Here is a 26,522-nt window from a genome sequence, read left to right as displayed (position 1 = left end):
GGGCAGGTGAGTCCGTGCGGGCCGAGCGCGGGCCCGGGCGGCGGGGGCGGCCGAGTGACCTTGCGGCGGGGCCGGGGCCGGCCGGTGGGGGCTGTGTCGGGGCCCGAGGCGGGATCGGAGGGGCCCCGAGCGGCGGGAGCGGGAGGGGCGCGGGGCCCCGGCGGGGCCGATCCCGGGGGCGCCGATCCCGGGGGCGCCTCTCCCGGCCCCGCGGGATGAGGCGAGGCAGACACCGGGAGGAAGGTCCCCGGTGCCCGCGGCTCTGCCTCCGCCCGCCCGGGTTGCCCTGTAAGCGCCAGCGAAGTTGCCGCATAGTAACGGAGCGCTCTCTTCTGCTAGTGAAAATCAGCTCTGTAAAATAAAAACAGCGAAGACAAACAGCAACCAAGCAACCAACAAAAGAAAAAAAACAATCCCAAAGAAAAACAACCTAAGCCCGCCCTTCCCAAAAGAAAAGCCCTAAGTAGCGTTCAAGTGGGTCCCAGTGTGAGTTTTCTTTCGAAGAAAGAGCCTCGTGGCTCTGTTTTTACTCACTCTTAAACTTACCTATTATTCTTAGTAATTTGTTTCCCCACCTTGATCTGCTGGGGTTAGGCAAAAAACTCGGCCGGTTGTTTCTTTGGTGGACTCCTGTTCAGGTTGTTTCATCGGTGATTTTGTGTGCGGTGGGTGCTGGTTCTTGTGCAGCTGACAGGGCGTTGTGGGGTGTCCGCGCTGTGCGGGGACACCTTTGCACAGCCGGTGCTGGCCCAGTTAATGTGCTCGTGCGCATTCGGTTCATTGGAAAGGGTGTTTTTACCTACAGGAGTCGTGGATGGTTTGCTTTAAAGTTGAGACATTTGAGACTTGCAAAGAAAAGTCGATGGTGTTTGGTGGAGAGGTTAAGTGGAGTTTTGCACCTTTTGGGAATGCCGTCTGATCTCGTTCATGTTGTCTTGGTCCACTGCAAATCTTCAGCTTGTTTTCAGTGTTGAGAAGAGTAACATGTGCAACAACGTGGTTGCTGTACTGGAAATACATCCAATGATTTGGATTTTTCTTCCAAACGGAAAGTTCCTTGTGCATGAGAGGTTTATCTGCTTCTTGAAGCAGATGTGTTTTTGCATGAAACTGTTTTTCAGGTGATTACAGTTCTCTCTTTCTTTGTGAACTGCTGCTTGACACTGTTATAGATGAAAGTGTATAGTTGAATCCTTCTAATATAGGATTGCATGTTTCTCTTAAAGGTCTAATAAAAAAAGAAGTCTTATTTTCCTAAATGCATTTGCTATTTTAATATAAGTCTGTAGAGTGTAGTTGTATCTTTCTCACTTGTAAGTCTGTTGCTGATGTCGTGGAAGATGTGTGAATATCTGTGTTTGTTTTAATTCCCTCTGTTAGGGAGTTTGTGGAGGGTTTGTTAGTACTTCTCGCTCCAAGTTTGCTTTGGTAATGATGTTTAAGGACTGAAACCGGCTTGTTTGGGCTGTGTGAGGAGGAGGCAGTTGTCTGTTCCTAGTGAGATTCTTCCTGGACGGTTTTCCAAAGAATCACCATTTTAGTGTGAGGTGGTCTACCAAGCAGTGAAATAGCAAAGGTGTTCCATCCCATCTTTAAATACAAAATACATGTGTTACCACTTAAAATGTTGGGCTTTTTTTGTTGAGTTGTAATCCTGGGAAGATAATTTTTATCCAGGGATGAAAAAAATGGGCATTTGACCAGGGTTTGGTTAATGAAATGGCAGATTACAACTGAAGATACAGTATCTTGTGGGAGTTCTTCCTGTGTGCTCTGTGGAGGGACTGCCTAGAGATGGCTGTGAAATGTCACTGAGTTTCATCAGCTTGTGTGACTCTCAAAGAATTCTTCACCTGCAACTCCAGGGAGGTTTTCTGAGGTACAGCTTATGTTGCTTTGTTTGAGTAAGAAGATGCACAGGAAGGAATATCGTTACTGACGGAGAAAGGGTTTGTTAAAATTTAGGGTTTTCAAGTATTAATTCTCATTCTTTACCTTTGAAAGAGAGATTTGTTTGCCTGTTGGTCATGGGAAAAATTGAAAGACTCTTTGAATGCTTTCTGGTTCTTTTTATATTCTTTGTGGAAGACGTGCTTATGTCTTGAAATCATAAAAAAGCTCTGCAATGCAATTGCCAACAAGTCACATAGGGAGAAGGTATAGAAAATGCACCCTTGTGGTTCTTGTATGTTGGAGTGCCTTGTGGTGGTCGCAGGTTTGAACTGTCTATATATACAGTTCTTTGTGGACTGTTACTGCTGTTGTGTTGCCTGCATTGATTTTTGCCTCCATTTATTCTTTATTGCAGTCTAAAAGTTGGTTTTAATTGGTTGCCCACAGGATTGGCTTGGCTTCTGCTACTTGTTAAGAAAAAAACATCTGTCTTTGCAGGTAAGAGCCTTTGAATTGAAGACTTCTTTATATGCATATTGAGTATATCCTAAGAAATACCTGAAGCTTTTGGAATCTGAATTTATATCAAAAGACTTGGGTCTGTAGCTTGTCTCTTTACTTTGACTTACTCTTTGATGGTGGTTTTGGCAATGTTTTTCTTGTAAACAGAATTTTCCGCCAAACTGATGTCTCTGTTGTTTCATCAGCATGTGGTAGTCTGGAACACTCTCCCAGTTATTTTGCACTGTTGGAAAATGCAGTTACTTTGCTGCAGGCCACAGGTCTGCATGTTTGTAACTATTGGAGTGTAGAAGTGAACATCAATTGGTTCTAATTAGGTTTTGCAGCATTTAAAGGGCTTGAATAGTTTCAAATTGGCTCAGAGATGACTGTATTAATCTAACAGGTTGATTTTAGCCTAAAAAAGACAAAACCATAGTCTGCAGTTTTAACTTCTGCTAGACAGTCTCCTACTTAAAATTCCTCCTCCAGTACCAGTGTTACTGCAGTTCTTAGTCTTCATCCAAGAATTGCCAAAGATGTTTGTGTGTATTTGTACCATGTGGGTATTGTACTTTAATGCTCCCTGGGGACTGGGATGAATATTCTCAGCTTTTCCATTGAAAAATTCATACATCTTAAAACACTGGTCTGGCATGCTTATGAATTTATGCATATGACCCAAATTCTTGTTATTTTACCAACTAGCACATAGATGGAAGAAGTAGTATTGTCATCTTTTACACTTTTTTGCCAGTGTAACATCAACATTTCTAAAGATATTACTGTGAAGACATAAGCATGCTCTTAAGGCTCATCAGATGAGTTGAGTCAGGTTGACTGTCGGCAGCCTGTTATTCTCCATTTTTGATTTCAACTTGCTAATGGGGATGGAATGTCCATAGTGTACCTCTAGGATTTTGTGCTTCCAGGAATATATCAAACACACAAACCAACAACAAAACCCACTTTTGCCTCCAAGTCCCTTTTTGCACCAGGAGGAGAGCAGGCAGCCTGAGGACACCTCTGACAGCCCAACAGAAAGCCTTCAGTGCCCGCTGGACGGGCGTGCGGCCCGTGCTGTGTCTGAAGTTGATGTTGCCTCTGCAGGTGTTGGTCTTTGCAAGTGAGCAGTGGAATATTTGAACAGGCTTTGCATTTTCATTACTTGGAAAATTTGACTGAGTGTGTTATTGCCTCCTAAGTGCATTTTGGAAAAAATCTGTTTGTGTTTTAAAATGTAAAACTTGGCCCTTTTGGTCCTTGAGATTTTTCTTTAGGTCACAGAAGCAACACTACTACTCTATTTAAGCACTGAAATCTTGAGAAAATTGAAGCAGTTACGTGTTGACAGAATATTCCTTTGCCAAAAATATTTGATGAGTCAAGTCTTTAAAATTCTTTTTATTCAGACCATGATACTGTCAGCTCTTGCTTAATAGCAAGCTTTTGCTTAATGTTCTGCATGGAACTAACTGCACCGAAGTCATTGCAGCTAGTTTTTTTTAGTGACCATATCCCCAAGCAGCTCTTTGGATTTTTTTGTCAATAGTGATTTAGTGGACCTGAAAAGAGTACTTGGTAGCAAAACTTCAAGGACTCTCTTAGCATTTACCATGAAGTTTTGAATTATCCCAGACTACTTGAACTCTTTTGTCACTTTATCTGTTAATTTGTCTTCTGGGCTGGGTTCATGAAATCATTTGTAAATGTAGATATCTAGCAGGTGTCAGTTCTGATAAAGAATATAAGGTGTTCTAAACCAGCAGACCTGAGTACAAACACCTCCCCAAGTTGCCCTTGTTCAACCAACGGCCATACCAGATTGTCCTCCCTTTTGCATTAGTAAGGAAATAACTAAAAGTAGTCTCCCATTTAATACAAGAAACTTCAAATGTCTTAACTACCAATACATAAAAATTTCTACAATTAATTTCTATATATAATAGGTAATAGAAAAAATGTAAACCTCTTAGCAAGATTTGCGCTTGGTAGTATTCCAGTGTCAAAAGTGTAGGTGCAAAGCCAGGGATGCTTTTATGCTGCTTGCTTGCCTCAGAATCATCTAATTCAAAAGCCATCCTGTAGCACAACAGATAAAGCTTGGGCTTACCGTGCCCTTTGGTGTGGCTTCTGTAAAGGGAGCAGAATTTTCATTTTAACTTTAGTTTCAGAGATTGCCATCAATTGTGGCAAATTTAAAATAAATCTACAGAATCCTTGTAAAACGCTGCTTTTTAAAACAGTGCAAAAAGTCTTAGATGCTTTCTTAGATGTTTACGTAGCATAGATAGTCCTTATTTTGACCTCTTGTGGTTTTTTTCACATGGGCCAGTTATTTTGTTGTTGGAAAATGATTGGGCAATGAATTTTATTTTCAAGTTAAATGTAACTGCCACTATAAAAGATAAAGACAAGGATGTTGCTTCTGTTACCTGACTGTGGAGATGGGCAAGTTGCTTTCAAAAGAATTAGCCCTGAGGCTTAGTGGATATTGCCCTTTCTGTTGCTGTCTTCCCTTGGGGGAATAGAGGTTTTCTTAGCAGTGGATTTTTTTGTTTCTTTAAATGTTTGTATTGTGAGTTCCAGTCTCTCTCTCAAGATGGTGCAGTAAGGAATTGGATGTTCATGCGCAGTGGCCAGAGCAGCAGAGCTGGTTTGGTGTGAACGGGCTCGTTTGCTGTTTCTTTGAGGGAGAAAGGTCCTCGACACTTCTCTGGTGTCAGCCAGTTGGGGGGCAATGCCGTGGAATACCCCAGAATGTGGCTTGAATTCATTAGTATGTTGAAGGGGTTAGCTCTGGTTTATTGGTCAACAAAATAAAATACTTTAAGGACCCAATTTAGTAATCTGAAGTTCCATCATGCAAACAGAAGAACTGCTTCTTCACCCTGTAGAAGAATCGTTACTCTTGTTTTCATTAAGTGCTGACTTCAGCATTGCCTGGTTAAATTGTGGCTTTACTTAGTCATTCAAGACATGGCTACTCTAAAGCGATTGGAAGAGCTGGGCAGGCAAATGGAGCTGACTTATGGATTGGACTGTGTGCTGGGATATGGTGCTTAGCTGAACGTGAGTTACTGGGAGATAGTTACTGATTGTAGTTGCTCAGAGCTTTGGTAATGGCCAGGAGTCTTTGATGCATGGCCTTGTGGTGTTGCAATTGGACATCTGGTTGGACTTGATCTTTAAAGGTCTTTTCCAACTTAAACAGTTCTGTGAGTCTATGATCTGGTTCGTCCTTGATTTCAAGTGCTTAGTTAACACCATTCCTATGTGACTAATGGGAACCTTGGAGATCTTCCATAAGCTACTGAACCGGCTTGTACTTGGGAAGTTGAGAAGTTTCAGAGACGAAGTGGCTCAGGTGAAACAAGGTGCTACTGCTGACGGTTTAGGCTGAGAGACTTCTGAACTGGTGAACCCTGCTAATATAAATATGATGCTTTCAGCCTGCACTGAATGTTTGTCTAGAATAAGTGACAGTTGTCTAGTATCCTGTTTGTCTTCAACTTCTGATATGACCTCAGGCTTCTGTAGAATTTGTACAAGGTAACTGTCCAGATCTTGCTGTTAAGCATTGATCTTAAGCTTCCACTAACGTCAGCTGCAGAGGTAAAAGTCATTTTCTTGTGCCTGAGACAGAAGGTGTCATGTGCTAGACAGAATTCTGTCTGCAACTACTGAAAAAATTAGACCTTATTTTTGGAAGCTGTAAAGGCCAAATATCTAGTCAGGATATGCATAGATTTAATCTAATTTAGGTGAGGTGTGTATAGTCACAAAATGACTGGGGCTAGTTTATAACAGTTAGCAAGCTACAGGTCCCCTGGACCCTTTTCCTTTGCTAGGAATCAAACATCAGGTCCGTAGGATACAGTCAGGATGTCTTGTATGTCTCACTGTTCCTAGTTGTCCATATTGGGATTTTGTTCATAACCAGCCTGATCTTACATTTCTAGTTGTTTTCACTTGGCAGGAGATAAAGTCCCTCCCCAAATGAAAGGGAGCTGTTTCTTTCCCATAGCTGTGCAGAATTTTGCAACCACTTTGTCAGGTACAGTGGATAGCATATCAGTGTATAGCAAATTAATTTTGTTAGCTTGGTTAAAATACTCATTTTGCTTACATTCTGTTAAATATTGAACTACTGATATAATAGTTCTGATTTTTGATATTCCTTAGTTAGTTTGTTGTGGTTTTTCTTTTTTTTTTTTTTTTTTAACTGACGCTTTTGGGTCTTAGTATAACAACTGTTTTGGAATCTCTAGTACAAAATGTATACTGATTGTGTTGTAAATGTTTAATACTTCAGCCTGTATGAAGTAAACAAACATGAATAAGAAACTTGGAATATAAACATGCTTAATCTTTACAAGATGTTACGAGGTGTGTATAACCAAATGCAGTAGCTGGTGTGTGTAGGTGCTTGCATGGTGTCACGAACAGTAGTCTGACATGGCCGTTGCCTTTTCTCATCTGCAGGTGTGTGTGGTTTCAGCGCAGCATGGCTGTGGTCATCCGCTTGCAAGGTCTCCCGATTGTGGCGGGGACCATGGACATTCGCCACTTCTTCTCTGGATTGACCATTCCCGATGGGGGCGTGCATATTGTAGGGGGTGAACTGGGTGAGGCTTTCATCGTTTTTGCCACTGATGAAGATGCAAGGCTTGGTATGATGCGCACAGGTGGTACCATTAAAGGGTCAAAAGTAACGCTGTTGCTGAGCAGTAAAACTGAAATGCAGAACATGATAGAACTCAGTCGTAGGCGTTTCGAAACCGCCAATCTAGATATGCCACCAGCAAACGCGAGCAGGTCGGGACCACCACCTAGTTCTGGAATGAGTGGCAGGGTTAACTTACCTACTACTGTACCTAACTTTAATAATCCTTCTCCTAGTATAGTAACTGCTTCTACTACAGTGCACGAGAGCAATAAAAACATATCCACATTTTCTACTGCCAGTATGGGGAGTGCACCTCCAAATCTTGGGAGTACCTTTGGTAGTCCAACATTTAGCTCAACTATACCTAGCACAGCATCCCCAATGAACACAGTACCTCCTCCACCAATCCCTCCTATCCCAGCTATGCCATCTTTGCCACCAATGCCTTCTATTCCCCCCATACCTGTTCCACCTCCTGTACCCACACTGCCTCCTGTTCCTCCAGTTCCTCCGATTCCCCCCGTGCCCCCTGTACCTCCAATGACACCTCTGCCTCCCATATCAGGAATGCCTCCTATGAATCCTCCACCTGTAGCACCCTTACCCACTGGAATGAATGGGTCTGGAGCAGCAGTGAATATGAACAGCGGCTTGAATCCATTGTTTATTGGTCCCATGAATCCTGTAAATCCTATCCAGATGAATTCTCAAGGTAGTGTCAAGCCAATTCCAATCAATCCTGATGATTTGTATGTCAGCGTTCATGGAATGCCCTTTTCTGCAACAGAATCTGATGTGAAAGACTTTTTCCTTGGGCTCCGTGTGGATGCAATCCATATGCTGAAGGATCATGTAGGTCGAAATAATGGAAATGGACTAGTTAAGTTTTTTTCTCCTCAAGATACATTTGAAGCACTGAAGCGAAACAGAATGCTGATGATTCAGCGCTATGTTGAAGTTAGTCCTGCAACAGAGAGACAGTGGGTGGCTGCTGGAGGCCACATAACTTTCAAGCAAACCATGGGTCCCTCTGGGCAGGCACATCCTCCTCCCCAGGCTCATCCTAGGTCCAAATCTCCCAGTGGGCAGAAAAGGTCACGGTCGAGATCTCCCCACGAGCACGGTTTCTGTGTTTATTTGAAAGGTCTCCCCTTTGAATCAGAGAACAAACATGTGATAGATTTTTTTAAAAAGCTGGATATAGTTGAAGACAGCATTTATATAGCTTATGGACCTAATGGGAAGGCAATCGGAGAGGGGTTTGTTGAGTTCAGAAATGAAGCTGATTATAAAGCGGCTTTGTGTCATCATAAGCAGTACATAGGGAATCGCTTTATTCAGGTTCATCCAATTACTAAAAAGGCAATGTTAGAAAAGATAGATATGATTCGTAAACGATTGCAGAACTTCAGCTATGACCAGAGAGAAATCCTGATGAATGCTGAGGGAGAACCAGGCCTGCCAAAATTGTGTGCACATATATCTAATATTCCATACAACATAACAAAAATGGAAATCCTTCAGTTTCTGGAGGGACTGGCAGTAGAAGAAAACTCTGTACAAATTCTTGTTGATAATAATGGGCAAGGTTTAGGACAAGCACTGGTTCAGTTTAAGGCTGAAGATGATGCTCGTAAGGCAGAGCGTTTGCATCGTAAAAAACTGAATGGAAGAGATGTTAATTTGCGTTTGATAACTGTAGAAGAAATGAGAGATATTGAGAGAAACCCACCATCTCAAGGGAAAAAGATCCTGAAAATCCCGATCCAAGGAAACGCGGCTGTGCCGGGAGCGCCGGGCCCTGGTGGGGATGAGCATGCCTTCCTGGGGGGAAATGCTAAAGAAGCAAACAATGGTCCTCCCTTCAACTTCCCTGGTAACTTCAGCGGGTCTGGCACATTCGGTCCCCCTCTGCCACCTCCCGGAATAGGTGGCTTTCCTGATTCTAGACCAGGAATACCTGCAGTTGCAGCTAGTAGTTTACCTGGTGCAGGTATTGAGGTGCCAGCTTTTGCAGGTGGTCCTGCTAATTTGAGTGGGCCGGCAGGTTTTGCAGGGGGTCCTCAGGCGTTTGGTAATGGTCCTGGCAATTTAAGTGGGCCCCCTGCCTTTGGTGCTGGTCCTCCGGGAATTGCCGGTGGTCTTGGACATTTAGGTGGACCTCCAGGGTTTGGACCCGGACCAGGAAACATACATATTAGTGGACCCCCAGGTTTTGGAACAGGCTCTGGGAAGCCGGGGCCAACTGTCATCAAAGTGCAAAATATGCCCTTTACGGTTTCGGTTGATGAAATTTTGGATTTTTTTTATGGTTACCAAGTGATCCCTGGTTCAGTATGCTTAAAATACAATGAGAAGGGCATGCCCACTGGAGAAGCAATGGTTGCATTTGAGTCTCGTGATGAAGCTATGGCAGCTGTTGTTGATTTAAATGACAGACCTATAGGCTCCAGAAAAGTAAAACTTGTTTTAGGGTAGCTGTTCATCTGAAGTAGTTGTAGAATAGATATTCATAGTGCTGTGATAAATGCATCTGGATTGGTTTTTATAGTATTTCCAGGATAGAACCTGTGGATTGTTTAAATTGTACAACAGATTGGTTTTGATAAGACAGAGCACTGGGTTAGCCATGACATGACAAACACTGTGAGGAGAGATGTGCAGTGGATTTTCCCCATGCAAATATGCGGAGAAACTGGACAGATTCTTATTCAACATAGAAGTTTGGTGAACTCTCCTGGACACAGTGCTTATCGGAACCCGGGATGGGTTTGACATAGTTTTGGATAAGGGAAATAGGTGAAGTCAGTGAAGCTCTTCAGTGGGTGCTCTTGTAAGCCATTGTAAAATAGATAGCTATTTCTAGATTTGGTTAAAAGCTGGCTGAATTTGCTTTGTTTACAGGTCAAAGCTTTGTTTAAAGTCCTGATTTTATTCTGCAACTGAATTCTCAGTGTACACAGATTAATTGTTTTGTCTATGTATCTTTATTTTTTCCAAGATTTTCACTGTATGAACAGTTGAATTATGCCCTTTGCTGATGTGTCTACCAAACTAATTCCTATGAGTATGAGCAGAATCGTTCTGTAAAATTCAAGCTGTTCTTTGTGGTATAACCTTTAGTTATTTATATATTGCAATTATAACTGTGCAGAATAAGACTTTTGCCACAAGTATAGCTAACCTCAAACATAAATCATATGAGTTTTATAGTACACTTAAAACATTTCCAGTTGAAAATAATCATTATTGTTTAAGTAGCTTGATTTGTTAGGATCATACGAATCAGTTGGGAAGGGATCTTTGACACTAGTTGGATATTGATGTTGTATTTCTCATGTGTCTCTTGAACTCCTAACATAGCGTCTCTGTTAAGAGAACCAAAGTGGTGATTATTAGTTGAAGATTGGAGTCCAGATAAAGTTTTCAATTAGGTTATAATGAAGGAAACTTTTATCTTCAGCAACTCTGTTGTGAATTACTGCTGTGGGTGAATTCAGAGATAAAATTTATTTTTCTCCAAAACTTGAAAATACTGAGTTTACTATATATTTTTGCAATAAAGTTGTGCTGTTGTATTCAAAGTCTGTAAAGAGTTGCCATTTTCTTTGTTGTGCAGTGAAGCCTTCCATGGAAAAACAGAGAAATGGAAAGGGAGTAATTACTCAAGTAAAAAGTAGAATTTCTTTGATTCATCCTTGCTTGGCTTATGATAAATTTTAAGACTTGGGTATTGCCTGGAAAAAATCCTGCTATTCCCTGCAAATCATTGTACTTAAACATAGTAAAGTTTAAACTGTTTTGGGTTTTTTTTGACAAAGAAAAACAGTGCCTTTTGGTGTTGCATATCATGGAACACTGAAGTGTATGGGCAGGCAAAATTGAGAGGTGCAAGTGGCAACAGTTTTATTCACGTGGTGTGTAGGAGAGATTTGCAAACCTGTGCAGCGCTGCGTCCCGAGAGGATTTCCCAGTACAGGAATCTGTGGAAGGATTGTATAAAGGTGTACTTCAATAAAGAGGCGGTTGCATTACACAGATGCTTCTGTAATTCATTAGCATAATTTTCTTTTGACAGATTACTAGGTGGTCCCAACTTCTGAAAAGTCATGTGATTTGTATATACTGTTTAAAATTAAGCCTCCTGTTAATAAAACTGTCTGTCTCTGAAGCTCCATGTTATGCGTTTCAACAGTCTTTGGGAGTAATGTTTCAACAGCAGATCTTTGTTTCTTTTTTTTTTTCCCCCAAAAAGTCTGAAAGTACTCTTGCTGATGTCAGAAAGATGTGTGATTAGGAGTCAAGTCTTTCAGTTTATTTTTAAAATTTTGCTCTTTGTTTTTTAAGCAACTTTTATTAAAGTTTCATACTATATTGGAGTTATTTGGGTGCTTGTTTTTTCATGTTTCACATTAGAATAAAATTACTGAAAAGGAAAACGTGGCTTCATTGTTCACAGAATTGATTTAAGACATTAGTATGTGTTGATCTGCCAAAACTGGTGGTAACTGTTTTTCAAATGAATCACAGCAATGCCTGCCTTGTTGTGAAATGTAATTAAACTACAGGTGTCTGGAATTAGAGACACAGTTCTGTGTTACTGTCTTTGATTTCACATCGGGATCCTCTTGGTCGTGGATCCAGGGTTTTTAGTGCTTGGGTTAGACACGGCATATGCTGTGGAATATACTTGTGTGCCTGTTCCTTTGGACTTGCTAAAACTGCAGGTTTGTTTTGGAAAGCTTTTATTTTCTGATTCTTAATTTTTCTCTGTGGACTAAAGATGTTTAAATGCTTATCTGAAAAAAAAGTGCAAATCAATACAAACAGCCGTTGCTGTTGGAAACATTGACTTGAATGGAATGCTTAAATGAAGGATTTGGGATGGGGAAGGGGTTCTTCATCTTGCCAAGCGGTTGATGCTCCTTATCTTTTAGCATAAATTAGGTAGTAAATATGCCCTCCCCTCTTCCTTGAGAGTAGGCTCTTGGAAAAAAAATAGGAAGTCCTAGCATATTTTGAATTTCTGTAGCTATGAGGAACAGTACATCGACCCGAATAGTTATGGTTGATCCTTTAAAGCATATATGGAGAAGAGTTCATTGTCAAGTGTCGATGCAAATAAAAGCAGCTTTCTGTAACAACTTGCTTTCGTGTGAGAAGCAGTGTTAAAACTGCACGTGGAGCTAAATTATGAGAGAAGCCCTCATATTAACAGGCTGCACGTCTAGAGTTGATAAAATTGCTTGCTTTGCACATGTCTGTGTTCATGAACAGCCTTAGGGAGTAGGACCTCTGAGGTCCTGACTCCAGTGTGGAAGGTACACAACTGCCCTTGCCATGTACACCTGGAGCTGGTTGGTAGCAAGAGGCAGCACCAGACAGAATCAGCTCATGGATGCTGCTCAGATTCCCAGTTGTTTTGGCCTCAGCTCTCTCTGAGTGTCAGGAAGTGACATCCTGCTTTAACCTCCTTGGAACAATACACTCGGTGACGCTGATGTCCCGATGGCTTCAAGTGATGGAAAGAAGGTACTTGTGGTTATGTCAATGGCTAAGTTGGTGTTTTTAGCAGCTCCTTAAGTGTTAGTGTCTGAGTACTACTGCTGAAACAAAGTAAGTGGTAAAGTGTTACATTCACAATGTGATTTCTGTTAAACATACATTTTTTTTTGTCCCATTCTAAATAGAAATGAATGTAATTAGTCAATGATAAACTTGAGACTTACATGAAAGAACTTCAATAGTTAGATGAAAGTGTGACTTAGTAATTCTAAGTTTCCAGCAGTTACACATGAATGTTGCAGTCAGATTTTTGTTGTTAACACAAGTTAATTCTGTAATATCACAGGCAGCGTTAAAGCCAGTTCTTTATTAATGAATTGTTGCTATTTTTTAAGTGTAGGTTTATGAGAGATTTGAGGCTCTGTAGGTTTAAAGATACCCAAAAGATGCCTTTTTTTTTTTTTAAAGTACCATTCCTTTCATAGCATGTAGTGTTTTCCTTGAATGTCTGTGCTCTGAATTTGTGGCGAATGGAGAGGAAGATCGATGCAAAAATGACTGTAGTTGTGCACCAGATGACATTGAAGCTCTGCCTTCTGAAAAACATACCTGCTGGTCAGTCCCACGTGGCTCTGACTGCCCTTCAAGGCCTTGCCTATACTGTGTGAGATTAGCAGCTTGTTTTGCCGAGAGTATTTCGGAGCACTGAAGACTGTAGACTCTACAAAAAAGGATGTTTCCAGTTCCCGGGCACACCAGTGCTGGGATAATGATTGCAGGTGTTGTATTTTGTTCCTCCTCAGTCTTCTGCTGGGGTGGTTCCCAAGTTGCTGCTCCCTGCAGTGGTGCTGTTGGCCCTCAGCAGGTGGTTGAGCAGCGAGCACTGAACAGTGTTGGCCTTCTGACCTGGAAAACTGGAACTGCTGCATCTTAGGGACCACTTAAAGCCTCGGGGTGGCCTCTGCACTCTTTGAGAGCAGTTGGTTTAAGCTGATTATTCAGATATGTGCATTAGACCCTGAACCAAAGGACTACAATTCCTGCTTAATATGGGTTCTAGTGCAAAGAAAAGACTAGTTTCTGTATTGATTGGTTGGAAAGAAGCAGTTTTGAAACTGGACTGATGTATTAGGAAACAATTAGGTTGAGTCTAGCTAGAGACATACAGAAATTAGTTTTATATCACTTTGCTTTAGGTGTTGTGCAGGTGTTTCAAAAGAAAATGAGATGCTAAATTCTGTTATAAGGTTTTCCAGAAACTGCTTTGGCCTGGAGACAGAGACACCGAATACATTTGCTCATCTTTGGTCCTTTGCAGGTTTGATGTTCCCTCTGTTCTGTGGCTGTGGGTTTTTTTGTGGCTTTGGGAAAACTGAGATAGAGTTTGTGTACAGAGCAAATGACTCTTTCTTCTGAAGGAAGAGGAAGGGAAGATGTCTGTTAAATGCTCCTGCAGGAAGAGTAACCTCAAGGTGTTCTCTTCCTATCTGTTTTTGGCAGCGAGAATGTGATTGTGGTTCGAGGATTTGCCTTTTCCACAGCAAACCTGTTTTGGTTGGTAGTAGGCACATTGATTTGTGGCTGTGTACTGGAGCCCACTGCTCTTTCCCTCTCTCATGACAGGTGGGTATAACCGGAGCTTGTTTTCTGTACAGATGGCTTTGTTGGTAATTTTCTTGGAGCTTTGTTTCTACGTGGAATGTTTGGGTGTTGTTAGTGCTCCCCACCTCCTTGACCTAAATGCTTTTCCCTCCTGGGTATCAATACCTGTGGAAGAAAAGCAGCCCTGGGAGTGTTCCTTTTCTGTAGCTCCGGACTGAACACAAGTGTTGGATGGTTTGGCTGTGATTCTTTTCACTTGCCGGTGCTCAATTTTGTGCAGCTTCCTTTGTTATCCTTCTCCTGGGTTTGTGTGTGTTCATGTTCACAGCTTGGCAGCTTTGGGGAGAAGCAGCCAGATGAATTCTGACCTGAGTTCCTTTACTGCTTCTGCAGAGGCAAAGCTTACTCCTTTGTGTCAGTCCCTCTTGTGTGTTCTCATGTCTCCAGCCTGAAGTGCAAATGGTCTTACTGATTGCTTCCCAAATATATTAAAGTAAGCTTTCAGAAACAGGGAATGTGCTTTCTTTTAACGTGAGTCTGATTTCCACAAAGTCTGTAACTCTGTATTTGATATTCTTACACCAGCCCCACTGGTTTTCCTCCACTTTTGAGAGTTCTTTGGCTATGAATCACCAGTGAATTAGACCTGATTGATCATAGATCACAGCCAGGAATAACTTCAGGGGCTGAAGTGGGCACTGCAGTGGGAGTGCAATTTCCCTGTGAAGTTTAAAACTGAAAAGTAAGGATTTGTAAGGCTTGGGGGAAATAGGAATTGATCCTGCCTAAAACTCTTTTGGCTGGCGTAGCTTGGCTTTTTGTGCTGGAAGGCTGGTGACTCCTTGAGCTCTTTGTGTTGTAGTTGCAGTATTGTTAACCAAGGAATAGGTTGGATGGTACCACTCTGGTGTCTGACCATCTGAAGGCAGGTGGAACTTCCAGCCAGCAGGTTCAGAGTTTGGAACAAATAGTTTCATGTTGGCTGTTTGCCATTAGATGTGACGATGTGGATGTATCATTGCTCTGTGTGACTGTAACAAGCTTAGAAATGCTTTCTAGGCAGATTTAGGGGAGGGAAATAGCACTCCAGTCAGAACCTAAACTACTTAAATCCTTTTAGGTAATTTTGATTGAGTGCCTTTTATGATGACATTCACAAGACCTCTTTCAGTAAAATTTGAAGCCTCAGTGTAGCACCCCTTTGTTTCATGACCTTGCTGTGGTGGCATTTGCCAAAATGTTCGTCATAATGTGAGCTTTTTATGAAACTTGATGAAAACAAAAGTACCATGGTTTTTAGCAATATAACCGAAGCATTGCTGCTTGTTTTGAGGGGAGATGAACATGGAATGTGGAAAGTCCTTGCTTGTTTGAACACCAAGGTCAACTCTAAAGTGAAAATGATGGTTGCTGGTACTGTTTCATTATTAGTTAATTGTTTACACGAGCAGAATTTAAAAATTTTGTGTGCTTGAGCAACACTAGTGCAAGCAGCTACAAAAGCAAAGAGGCTAATTAAAGTAAAATTAGGCACTGGCAGTTCATTGACTGTACGGGAAGCCAACCCTTCCTTAAGGGGGGGAGGCAGAGTTGTTAAATGTCACTGATACGCTTGCCTGGGATTCCCCTGCTCCCGTTCCAGCACTGCTGCAGAGCCTGCCTTCTGTGCTGCAGGTCCAGTCACATGAATAAATGGAGTGTTTGTAATAGTGCTTCGAGCTCTCTTCATATATAGACTTGAGTGCTTTCAGGAGGTAAGTGTGGGGGTGTTGGAGCGAATTTGTGTCCCAGTAACCAGTGTGGTAGTGGCAGAATGTTTCCATCCTCACTTCAAGGGCACATCAACTAACATCTGGGAAGGGGCACTAGGGCTGAAATCGAGAGGTTGAGGCCAAAGTTTCAGCTTTAGTCATAATGAAAACAGCCAAGTGCTGCCCTAATCTAATGAAGAATGTTTGTGGTTCAGAAACTTCATATCTGAGCTTGTGTGAAAAAGAGCACAATAAACCAGTGACTAAGTAGTTAAATTCTTAACTGATCTGAAATGTAAATTCAGTTGTTAATGACAGAATGGTATGAGACAGGTAATTGATCTAAAGGAGTTAAACAGTTAAACTTGAGCCCTGCACTGTTGTGTGTTTTCTTAGGTTGTAAATCACACTAGTTTTTGATTGCCTTTCCTAAGGTTTTTAAAGACAACTGTAGTTGTCATTTAAGTCAGTGTGTATATAAAGCATTTAAACTGGGTGCATCTCTTAAAGAAAAAAGCCTTTCCAGTATATCTGGAAAATTGTGTACACAACACCATGACCTGCTGCACAAATGTTCTGAATTTTTTGAAGGCCTTTTTTGTCGTGTGGACATTTATACTTCCCTTTGGATAACTGACACTGTATTTTTGTTCAGATGATAATCCAATGGCATTTCTTCATTGCAGCATAAGCACTATGTCCTGCTATTTCTTTGAATGAGTAGTTAATATTTGGCTACTTTAATGACTCCAGGAGCAAAAGAATGTCTTTTCCTTCTGCTGGATAGCTTGTGCCACTTCTTTTATTAAATTTTTTCCTCAGTTGGGCCTGTAAAAATAGCTTCAAGCAGCAACAATAAAAAGTTTTCTGAAACCTAAAATGCTTTGTTTTATACAAAACAGTAAGTGAATTTACTATGACTCCTGATGAGTCTGCAGATAATGTTATAGCTCTTTGAAATACCAGCTATTTTAGTGCAGTGACGTGAGTGAATACGACCACAGGATCATTTAATTGTTAGTGTGAAAGGTGAGAGGAATCCCTGTAACAGAGTTCTGCCCCAGGCACGGCGGGTGGTGTAGTGTATAAACTTCCCCTGTGGCTTGTTTAGGCTTGAAAAGGTAGGAAGAACCTGGGGTTTTTGAGTGTTTCTGAGCAGCTCACAGGTACCGTTTTCATCTTTGTGTGGTCTCAGATCCCTGTGCTGCTGCATCAGTGCCCAGAGGAGCCCTGTTGGTGAAGGCCCTGCGATGAACAGCCGGCGGTGCCGAGTCAGGGATGCACGTCCTGGCTCTGGCTGCAGGCAGGCACTGCTCTGCAGGCTGGGACCCGAGCTTCCAGGTTCACCTGATGGTGATAACTCCAAGTCTCTCTGCTTAGAGGGAATGTAATTTAATTCCTGCTTTTACAGTGGTTAAATTTACTCTAGGTTTTTCATCAGAGAGGTTTTTACTTGGAGAATTCTGTCTGCCTCAGTTTGGTCATATTTATTAAAAAAATTGTCAGAACTGTGAGAAACGAAAGATGCTCACTGGTGGGAGTTGTATGGGTTTCCAGGGGCTTGGCTGGCAGAGGCATGCTTTCCAAAGGATGTGGAACACCTTTGTAGCAAATTCAAACCTACTGACAACAGGCTTCTTGGGGGTATAGGTTGTAAGGTGTTGCAGTGCACAGACTGATGGCAGACACGGAAGAAGCACTTGAGGAAATAGCTGTCTGTCTGCATTCCTGGAATCTCCCTTAATGCAGGGAGGTTGTGTGGTCATTTTGGCCCGCTTGGCTCTGGGACAAGTGGAATGGCTTGAATCCAGTGTTGTAATGGGTTTGTGCTTTTGGGAAGGTACCCTGGCATCTGGAACAGAGCAGAAAGGGAACACGAGGTCAGTTTGGTGTTTGTGGCTTTTATATTGTTCTATTGTTAGTCTGGGTGGGGGAAAGAAAAAACAACTTTTAAAAGCCCTTGCCATATCCTTTCCTTTATTCGACTTCCTTGATGTCAGGTTTTGTGATGGTGGATTTTTTAGATTCTTCTGTTTCAAAGCATCATTCTGCAGCAGATTAGGATGGAGACGTTAGGATGTTCATGCTACAAATGGTGAAAGTGGCAGAAAAATAGTATGGGAGTGCGAATTTAAAAAAAAGCATATACTCAAAAGGAGAAAGAAGAACTGAAAGTGCTGGAATTAGAAAGCCTCAACTTGCACTGAATAAATCAAAGAAATCAATATCTTGGGAGTACTGCAGAAGCAGTATTAAGGCTTTTTTTTCCAGATTATATTTCATGAACTAGATTCAAGATTAAAGACCCTGAAGAAGAAAGCCTGAATTATATAATGTGAAGGGATAATGTGATTCTGTAAAGTGTGAGAAGTTGAAAGATCACTTTTGCTTTATGTCCTTAGTAATTTTTTAGGCAAGAGTTGTCACTGTGCATAGTAGCTGCAAGGCAACTGAGAACAGTCTAAAGAATTCCTCTGGAGTATCTCAGCCATTTCAGGTGATCATTCAGCAAGTGGAATAGAACCAAGAAAGTATGGCAAGCTTTTCATTGACCAAGTGGCTGTTGGTACTATGTGGCTACCAAAATTCTCATATGAATTTGATAAAGCAACAAAGGTCAGTAAACTGTGTTATTGGCGTATTTATTTTTAAAGTCTTATTTTGAACTCATGCTGTTGGCACAGCATGTACTGGTCTGGGCAGATGGACTGAATGAACTTCTGCCTTGGAGTCACCTGTGGGATACTATGGCTAGTTTTGGGGAAGGGGGTAAAATCGTGTGGCTGTAGTGTGAGTACAAGGTGGTTTAGGTTTGGGTTTCCAGCCTTTGGGAAGGGTAGAGGGTGTGAAAGGGGTTGGCAGAATGAGTGCCAAGACATCACTTCAGGAACGGTGGGTGTGTGTCAGGGAATGGGGCGTGAGGCACTTGCAGGTGATGCTGCAGTGGAGTTGAAGAACCAAAGAGGATGAGTATGGTGGAGTCTTCGCTCTCAGCTTGACTTTGGACTAAAAAGTGGAAGATTTAGTCCTCGCTGGTTGGATCTGCCGGGGGCATGGGACAGAATGTTTGGCTGTTTGTGCCTGAGGTGGAAATAGCTGGAGTTCTGAGGGAAAGAACAAGACCTTACTCCAGAAAGGCAAAGATGACTTGCAATGTAAAATACATGTTTGAGGCTTTTACAAAGGTCAGTGTGGTTGAGCTTTTAAGTCTGTTTTTCAGTTAAGTTTTTCTTTATGTTACAGTAATAAATACCTTAGAATCATGGTTGAGGGGAAAGAAAAAGTGGTTGAGTAAATACCAAAGGAATGGGAAAAAAATCTTACGTTTTGGGAGGAGTCAGTGAGCACCTTTAGGATTGCAGCTTAAATCCAGTGATTGACTTCAAAGCCCCAAGCTGCTTTAAGTTAGTTTTTCAAGGAAATGGGTTTTGATATTCTGCTACATAATGCTATGATGAACTTTTAAACACGTTTTCTTTGCATGAAGAGGTTGGAAAAAGCAACAGGTTTTGCTTAAGTTCAGGTGTTAATTTGAACCTCTTTGTAATTTAGTATGTTCCAAACTAGTATTCAAAATAATTTCATTTCTGACCTATCAGTTTCTTTACTTATTTCTCGGAAAAGGGGAGAATATATATATAGTAGAGGCATGCATAGGCATTTCTTTGAGCTTGTCAGTTTTGATTAAGGGGGATATTAATGGTGTATAAGTTAGCAGTGAACATGGAACAGTGTAAAGGTGAATTTGTAGACGAAGGTCCTGGTTTCCTGGAGTTGGTACTTGGCTTTTGTTCCTTGAGGGAGCAAAGCTGCAGTAAGGAGGATGAATTGACTCAAGTTCTTGTTTGCATTTTTTGCTGGTAATTGCAATCCCGTTTGTGATTTTTTTTTTATTCTAGCTTTTTTTTTTTTTTTAAACTGTTCTAAGCTTGTTATTATTATAAACAGGAACTTTGCCTCCTCAGTGGGTCTGTGCAGCAGACACCTCAGTGAGCAGAGCCAGTTGTGACTTCTGTGAGTTGTGCAGCCCTGAGGTGTGTGGCAGTCGATGAGCTGTTGGCACGAGGCCTGCAGTCCAGTCCAGAGCTTGGGGCTGGGCTGTCCTGCTGCTCTCCTCTGCATCACCCTGTGGGAAACACGGGCCTGTCCTCCCTGGGAGCTCTTGTCCCTGGAATTAATGTCTGATGAACCATGGGCTCTCTGTACCAGGACTGAATCCAGCTTCCAGAGCAGTTTGGAAGGTGTTCTTAATAGTATTCACTGTTCTCTATCTTTTATAACAATTAGGAGATGCCTTTTGTTTCAGGTTATATGTCAAATTTGTAATAAGTTAATTAACCCTCTTTTATGTGTGGTGACAGCTTGGTACACAGTATGGAGAAGAGTGAGTGTCCTGACCTGTAGTAATGTTGATCTTAACCATCCCCACTGCAAACCACCAGGAATAATGAACTGGCAGAAAAAATTGTAGCCATTTATATTTTCTGCAGAGCTTCTGGGGCTGTGGGACGAGGCTCTGTGGCCCATGGAAGAGCTGGTGTGCTAGAAAAAACCTTTATTGACGAATAAAATCTGTAGACTGTGGTCTTTCTCATTAGACTCTCTTAATCTCAGTTTAAAATAAAGATGCATTTTAGTGCATCTAGTGGTACAAACCTGGCTATATGATTTCTTCTAGACCCTTACAGGACACAGAAAGGAGGATCAAATTAGAATTTTTATTTTGATAATATATTTAGAAAGTGATGCTGACCTTAACACCAGAAGCAGCTTTGTATTATCAAAACCCAAAATGTAACGGGCTGCCCCCTGAAAATTTGAACTAGTAATGGGAAAAAAGCATTGCTTCTGCTGGTCTGCACATTCTGGGATCACAGCAGGAAAAGAGAGAAGCTGTTTTGAAGGAAGTTGGGTGATAGCTGCAAGACATGGGATTAAACTAAGCAATAGACAAGGATTGAAGGGACGTTAGGTTTTTTTGCAAGTGCAAGGTTAATTACCTGGGATGCTGCATTACATGTGTTGGGTCTGTTTCTGGAGTTGTTGGGTAGCGTAAGGCCAAGATGATGAGAGTTGCATTTGGCACACACTGCTGGCAGGATTGCTGACGTCTGTGCAGGGTTTGTAAGCAGAATGTAAGGCAGGAGCTGTGTTCAGTCCAGGACTGAGTGAGCTCACTGGAAATCAGCTGTCCTGGAGCACGTGCACTAAAGCCTCGAGCTTGAATTAACCAAGGTGTTAAATTAATGTCTAATATGTGATGTATGCTGAAATAGAGCCTGTTGGGTATCCTCTACAGCATTCTGTAGCTGATGAGAATTTCTTAGTGTGATTAAATGGGAACAAACCGCAGGTTTTCTTGTGCTGAATCCTTGCTTGGATTTCATCTCGAAACCAGGCTGACCTGCAAGGCTGTGTTCAGTGATAGAGCTAATGTTTGCTCTCCAGAAGACATCACTCCTGGCACTACTAAAAATACTGCTGATGGTGTTTGATGCCATGAATTGTTAGGTTTTTCTTGTCCTCTGAGCGATTCGGGGGTTCTGTGAGCTGCCTTGCTGAGGTGATTCAGGTCACAATGCCCTTCTCACCCTGTGCTCGCTTGTCTTCACCTTGTCCTCCCCAGCCTAAAGGGGAGCCTCTGGCCTTCAGGCTTCCTGAGGGGTGGAAGTGTATCAAACAAATGATGTAATTCAATAATTCTCACCTTAGGCAGTCCAACACTTGGTCCTTAATTGACTAAATGGTGGCACTCCTACAGGCACCCATATGTGTCATTTTGGGGAAATGCAAGACTCTCCAAAGCTCTGAACTAGAACAGCTAAAACCTTTAATCACTGTTGTTTTGGAGTTTTCTTCATCTATAGGTATACAGTTCTTTCTTCTCTTACATTTGACTTGCTTTTAAGCTTTGGTTAAACTGAATCACTAAGGGAATAATAAATTTAATATTAGACTTGTCTATGTGTTGATTTTTCTTTATGTTGGAGAATGTTCTTTTCTATGAGAAAGGAAGGTGCTTTTTTTGCAGGAAGATGAAAAACGTGAAAAGGGTTGGAAGTTCTGAAATGCTTTTAAGAAACTTGAGGAAGTAGCAGGTAATTCCTTATTCTTCTGAATGGGTAGCATAGGTGTCCTATGTGATTTTCCTAGAACGCAGCATTTTTCTGGGCTTGCTTTGATTATTTAGGACCGACTTCTTTACTGCTGCGTTTCATTTTGGTGTAGAACAGCTCTGTTGGAAAGATGAGATTTATCTTTCCATGTGTATTACACAGCTGTTGAAGTTTATGATCATCTTTACAGGGTGGTATGCACAGTGAAAATGATTTTGACTTTTTAAACTGGACCTCAGTTTGGTTGTCTGGGCACTTCTTAACGTGTACCTAGTCTGGAGCCATTCTGTGTTGTATTTGAGTAAGTGGGAATGACATCCTGGTTGGGCAGTGAAAGAATTCTCTGGAGTGAGTGGTTGCAGATTTCTAGGAATAGCATTTTGCTCTAGAGTTTGTAGGGCTAACATGGGTAACGTATTATTTTTTTCTTCAAAATGTGGTGTTACATCATGTGCAGTTCTAACTAAAGGGAAAAAATAGAGGTGTCTGATGGATCTGAAGCTGAGGTTTGGAACCTTCCCTTGAGGAAGTGATGTACAGAATTTGGCTTAAGATGAAGCTTCACAGGTGATGCCTCACCAGGGAGCTCCCCGAGCAGTGGGAGCACTGGATCAGGTGTGTGTGGCTTTTGTCAGTGTAACTGTTTTTCATGGGGGTGTAACATGACCTCAGTTGTGATTTTACAGGCTGTCTTGACCAACAGCACTTACCTGGTGGTTTGCTTGTGCTGCCTTTTCCTTTGGACCCACTGTGCTGGGATGTACCCAGTAGCTCTGTTTTCTGTATTTCAAATAGAGTTTGAATTTATTATAACTTTTGGAGTCCATTTCTACTTGGCAAACTAAATTTCTGTGTCTGGAATAGTTTTGTGACTTCCAGACCGTGCTGTACTTTAGTCTGCCAGTGGCAGTCAAGTTGGAGATTGTTAAACTGTCATTATTGCAAGCTGATCTGTAATAAATCCTTTATAAATGAAATGTGATACCTTTATGGAAAGCAGTTTGCTTTAGCTGCTGGTTTTGCTTGGGAAATATTCACTGTCATCTGTAAACCAGAAGGTTCAAATAGTAGGCATCAATATTAGTTATCAAGGATGGTTGTGAGGGGTAAATAAGAAATCAATGCATTTTAGAATTTCTGGAGCTGTTGGAAAATAGAAAAAATTGAACGTTGCAACAAATGTGAATATTCTTTCATCGTAAATATTGATGCAAGTCTAAAAGCTAAACTTATTTTGTGTGTATGAATGGATATAAATAAGGGTGCTCTCTGAAAACCCAGGGATTTCACATGAATTGTGATTTTGAACTGTCGATTCGAATGTGCAGGCTGAATGCAATCGGTGTTCTTGAGTGTAGATGAGGAAGAAAGGAAGGCTGTTAGTAAAAATAATACACCCCCAGGTTCTTTCAGTTTAATTACACTAAATGTGTGCTTAGCCTGAGATGAGAGCCTTCGTGCACTGCTCGAGCTTAGTAACCGCTGGAGCCTTTCTGTCCCGTGGGGTGGCCATTGCACAGCTCTGGTGAGTGGTGAAGCACCTGCTGATCCCTGTGCTTGTCCCTGGGAGGGAGCTGGCACGTGCCAGCGGGGCAGCTGCGAGTGATGAAATGCCAGGATGCTGTTGCAGGGCTGTGTGGAAGTGCAGAACACAAAGAAAGCCTCGCAGGCTGAGAGAGGAATGGGGAGAGGGGGTTAGGCCTGGGGTGGTTCTGAGTCCAAGGACTAGTTGCTGGTGTTTTCAAAGCTTTTGGGATGGTCACTCCTCTCAGAGGAAGGGAACTGGGACTTTGTGGAGAGAAGTGGAGATGAAAGATACATTTAAGATGAACTATTCAGGTTTTTTTAGGAAGATGCACTTACTATAGTAAATTACAGTTTACTGTGAAAATGAAAGCAAATTCCAGAAATTTTGCTTTAGGGAGGAAAAGAGAAAATTCGAGCCCATATTATCATAATGAAATCCTGTTTAAAAATCACTGATAACTGAAGTTGGGGATAGTTTTCCTAATTGCTGAGGTACTTCACTATTTTTTCTTTCTATTTGTTTTTTTTTTTATGTGTGTTTAGGGATGCAGATATGTTAAGCTTTTGATTTTTTTTATCTTTTCAGATGCAGGCAGGTTTCCAGAGATTTATGCTGCTCCATAAGAGCATGAGCAAAGTGACTGGGCGAAATTGCTTAAGTGGGGGCTAAGCAGATCTTCTTGCTTGGCTGAAATGGATGCTGTGTCTTAACAGACCAACTGCTCTTCACTCTTGCTGCTGGGATGTCTATGATAAGGATTTTCTTCTGCTGTTATTCAGGGAATGGATTGATACTGGAGAACATCACAGTGTGTGTTTGGTAAGCCGTGAAGTGAAAAGAAGGTTGTGTGGGCTCTTTGGGGACATCCATACGCAGTAATATAGAAACCAGTGCTGGCTGAGGTTCAAACTGATGTTTTCAGATTAAACATGAATTTTTTTATCCGAGTCTCTTAAGGAGCCATCCTTCATTCTGTAAGGATTCTGTCTATAGTTGTTAAAGCCACTTTCTTGTTATCCCCTGAGTTGATGAGGAAGGAGTACAGCTGGTTAGAAGGACAGCTCCTGCTCAGTCACTCCCAACAGCTGGCCTGGCTGTGCTCTCTTGGGTTTCAGTTGTCATGTGCACCAAACAGTGCTCTTTGATCTCTGGATAGAGCAAGGAGATACAGTGGGAAAGGAGTCCTTGTGGTTTGTAACTTCCCCGGGAGTTCAGCAGAACATCTGGGCTGTGTTTCAAGGGAAATCCTTTGCCATTACTAAATCCAAAACAGTTGGATGGGACAGGCTTCTGGTTATTAGGGTACTGAAAGACAAATCCTTGAAAGTGGCGTATTTTCATGATTTTATTGCTCCTGACCTGGAGAAGAGATTCAAGTAGCAGATGAGAGGTGATTGGGTTTGAGAACTTGCATCCCTTCACCTGCTGGCTTCATTGTGTGGCTTAACAGTTCCCATCTCAGACTCTTCCTTTTTGGAGTCTTTGTAACATGGAATGAATATGTACAGGCTTGTTCTGAGTGTGTTTTGAGACCTGCAGTAGTGGTTTCCTCCCAGAAAGGGACCACAGCTGATTGGGGATCTAAAGCTTATGGGGAGCTGTTTCTTTGAGGTTGACTTTACTCCTGATCCTTTCACCTCTAGTGGAAAGGTGCCTCCTGTTAGTATAGAAGTCTCTGTGGTAGTAGAGGAAAACAGAGGCAAAATGTTGGCAGGGGAGCCCAGACTGGATATCCTGACCTTCCTTGTTGTCAAATAACGGGTGTTGTACAAATCTGTAGGGTCGTGTGTGGAACTGCAGAGTGCGCAGATGTGAGGCTGTGTGAGATGTAAGCTGGTCTGGTGGAATGGCATGTGTGGATGAAGAAAAAACCTGGTACCTGTGACTTGAGATTTTAGGAGAAATGTATTTATTAAAGGTAATGGTTTCTTCTGTGAATCTTATTTGGGGTTGAAGGCAACTGAATGGAAGATGGATGGCTCCAGCCAATAGTTTGAACAGTTGACCAGACACTCCTTCAAACAAGCCTCTTTGAAAATGCTGGCATTAAAACAGATGATGATGATGATGACCTTAGTTGAAAGCTGAAGCTGAACTATGATTGTCTTTGCCTAAAGCTTTGCTAATTCTTACTGAGTGCTGGTTTTGTGCTGCCACCATCACTGGAGCATCTGAGTGCCGTGCACTGGTGTATTAAGTGACGTCATCTGTCCAGGGCAGATTGCAGACTGGGATGTCCAAGGGATTAAAGGTTGTGCAATAGAAGTTCATCTCTTCAAGATAAATATTTACACCCTGCAAGTATGAGAAAGCCATGGGATACTCGAGTACTAGAAAGACCAAACAAATAATTGCTTATTTTCCAAACTCCAAAGGAACTTCTCTATGAAGTGTTCCCATTTAAAACATTTGTTAGAGCCCTCAAACTGTCCAGTCTCTGTAATGTTTTGATGCTTGAAGGTTTGCCTTCTGAATTCCGTTTTGAGAATTAGAGCTGTTCCTCGAACAGAAGCGTCTGCAGTTCCATGTGCAATAAAACGTGGTTATCCCCGGTCACAGGCTGATGTTAAGGTTTTTCGGAAGAGAGCAGGGCAGAGCACAGGTGCTCCGTGGTTTCCGTGGGCGAGCAGGGGGTCCCTGCAGGCAGGGGGGGCTCTGGCGGAGCTCCCACCGCGCGGGGCGAGTCTCGGCTCTCCGGGGTCCCGGTCCCTGTCCCTGCGCGGGGCTGTGAGCGCCGGCCCCGGGGAAGGGGCTCCTGTCCTGGAGGAGCAGGACCGGGCAGAGGGACGGGCCCTGCGGAGGGGGCAGGAGCGGCAGGCAGGGCCCGGCAGGAATAGGTGGATACAGGAGCCGAGGGACGGCGGCGGGGCGAGCTGGGGGGCACGGTGGGCTCTCTGTGCCCAGGGTCTGTCTGTGCTCGGGGGCACGGCGGGCGCTCTCTGTGCCCGGGGTATCTC

At 42.3% G+C, this 26,522-nt stretch overlaps 2 protein-coding genes across 7 annotated transcripts in view; both read left to right on the top strand.

Annotated features, from left to right (window-relative positions):
* The window catches only part of RBM12 (RNA binding motif protein 12), a 26,761-nt gene extending 595 nt beyond the window's left edge, over positions 1–26,166 (top strand). Inside the window, exons 2-4 of one of the 4 annotated variants that reach the window (XR_003531018.1) lie at positions 2,309–2,391; positions 6,880–10,144; positions 26,156–26,166. Coding sequence is in view for 3 of the 4 variants with exons in the window: in XM_027664001.1 (XP_027519802.1) it covers positions 6,902–9,541 (2,640 nt within the window). In the remaining variant the exon portion in view is untranslated. Of the gene's footprint in view, positions 1–2,308; positions 2,392–4,641; positions 6,452–6,879; positions 11,503–26,155 lie in introns of those variants that run through there. The other 3 variants (XM_027664001.1, XM_027664002.1, XM_027664004.1) reach the window with 3 other exon arrangements.
* The window catches only part of CPNE1 (copine 1), a 44,114-nt gene that overhangs the window by 588 nt on the left and 17,004 nt on the right, over positions 1–26,522 (top strand). The window contains exon 2 of one of the 3 annotated variants that reach the window (XM_027664007.1): positions 2,341–2,391. The exons of 1 other annotated variant lie outside the window; for it this stretch is intronic. The gene's annotated coding sequence lies outside the window, so the exon portion shown is untranslated. Of the gene's footprint in view, positions 1–2,340; positions 2,392–6,914; positions 7,023–26,522 lie in introns of those variants that run through there. One more of the 3 variants, XM_027664006.1, reaches the window with a different exon arrangement.

This window comes from Corapipo altera, unplaced genomic scaffold (genome assembly GCF_003945725.1).
Source record: "Corapipo altera isolate COAL_440 unplaced genomic scaffold, ASM394572v1 110, whole genome shotgun sequence".
Taxonomy (NCBI): domain Eukaryota; kingdom Metazoa; phylum Chordata; class Aves; order Passeriformes; family Pipridae; genus Corapipo; species Corapipo altera.
Note: the sequence above shows the minus strand (reverse complement) of the source record. Positions and strands in the feature narration are given on the sequence as shown.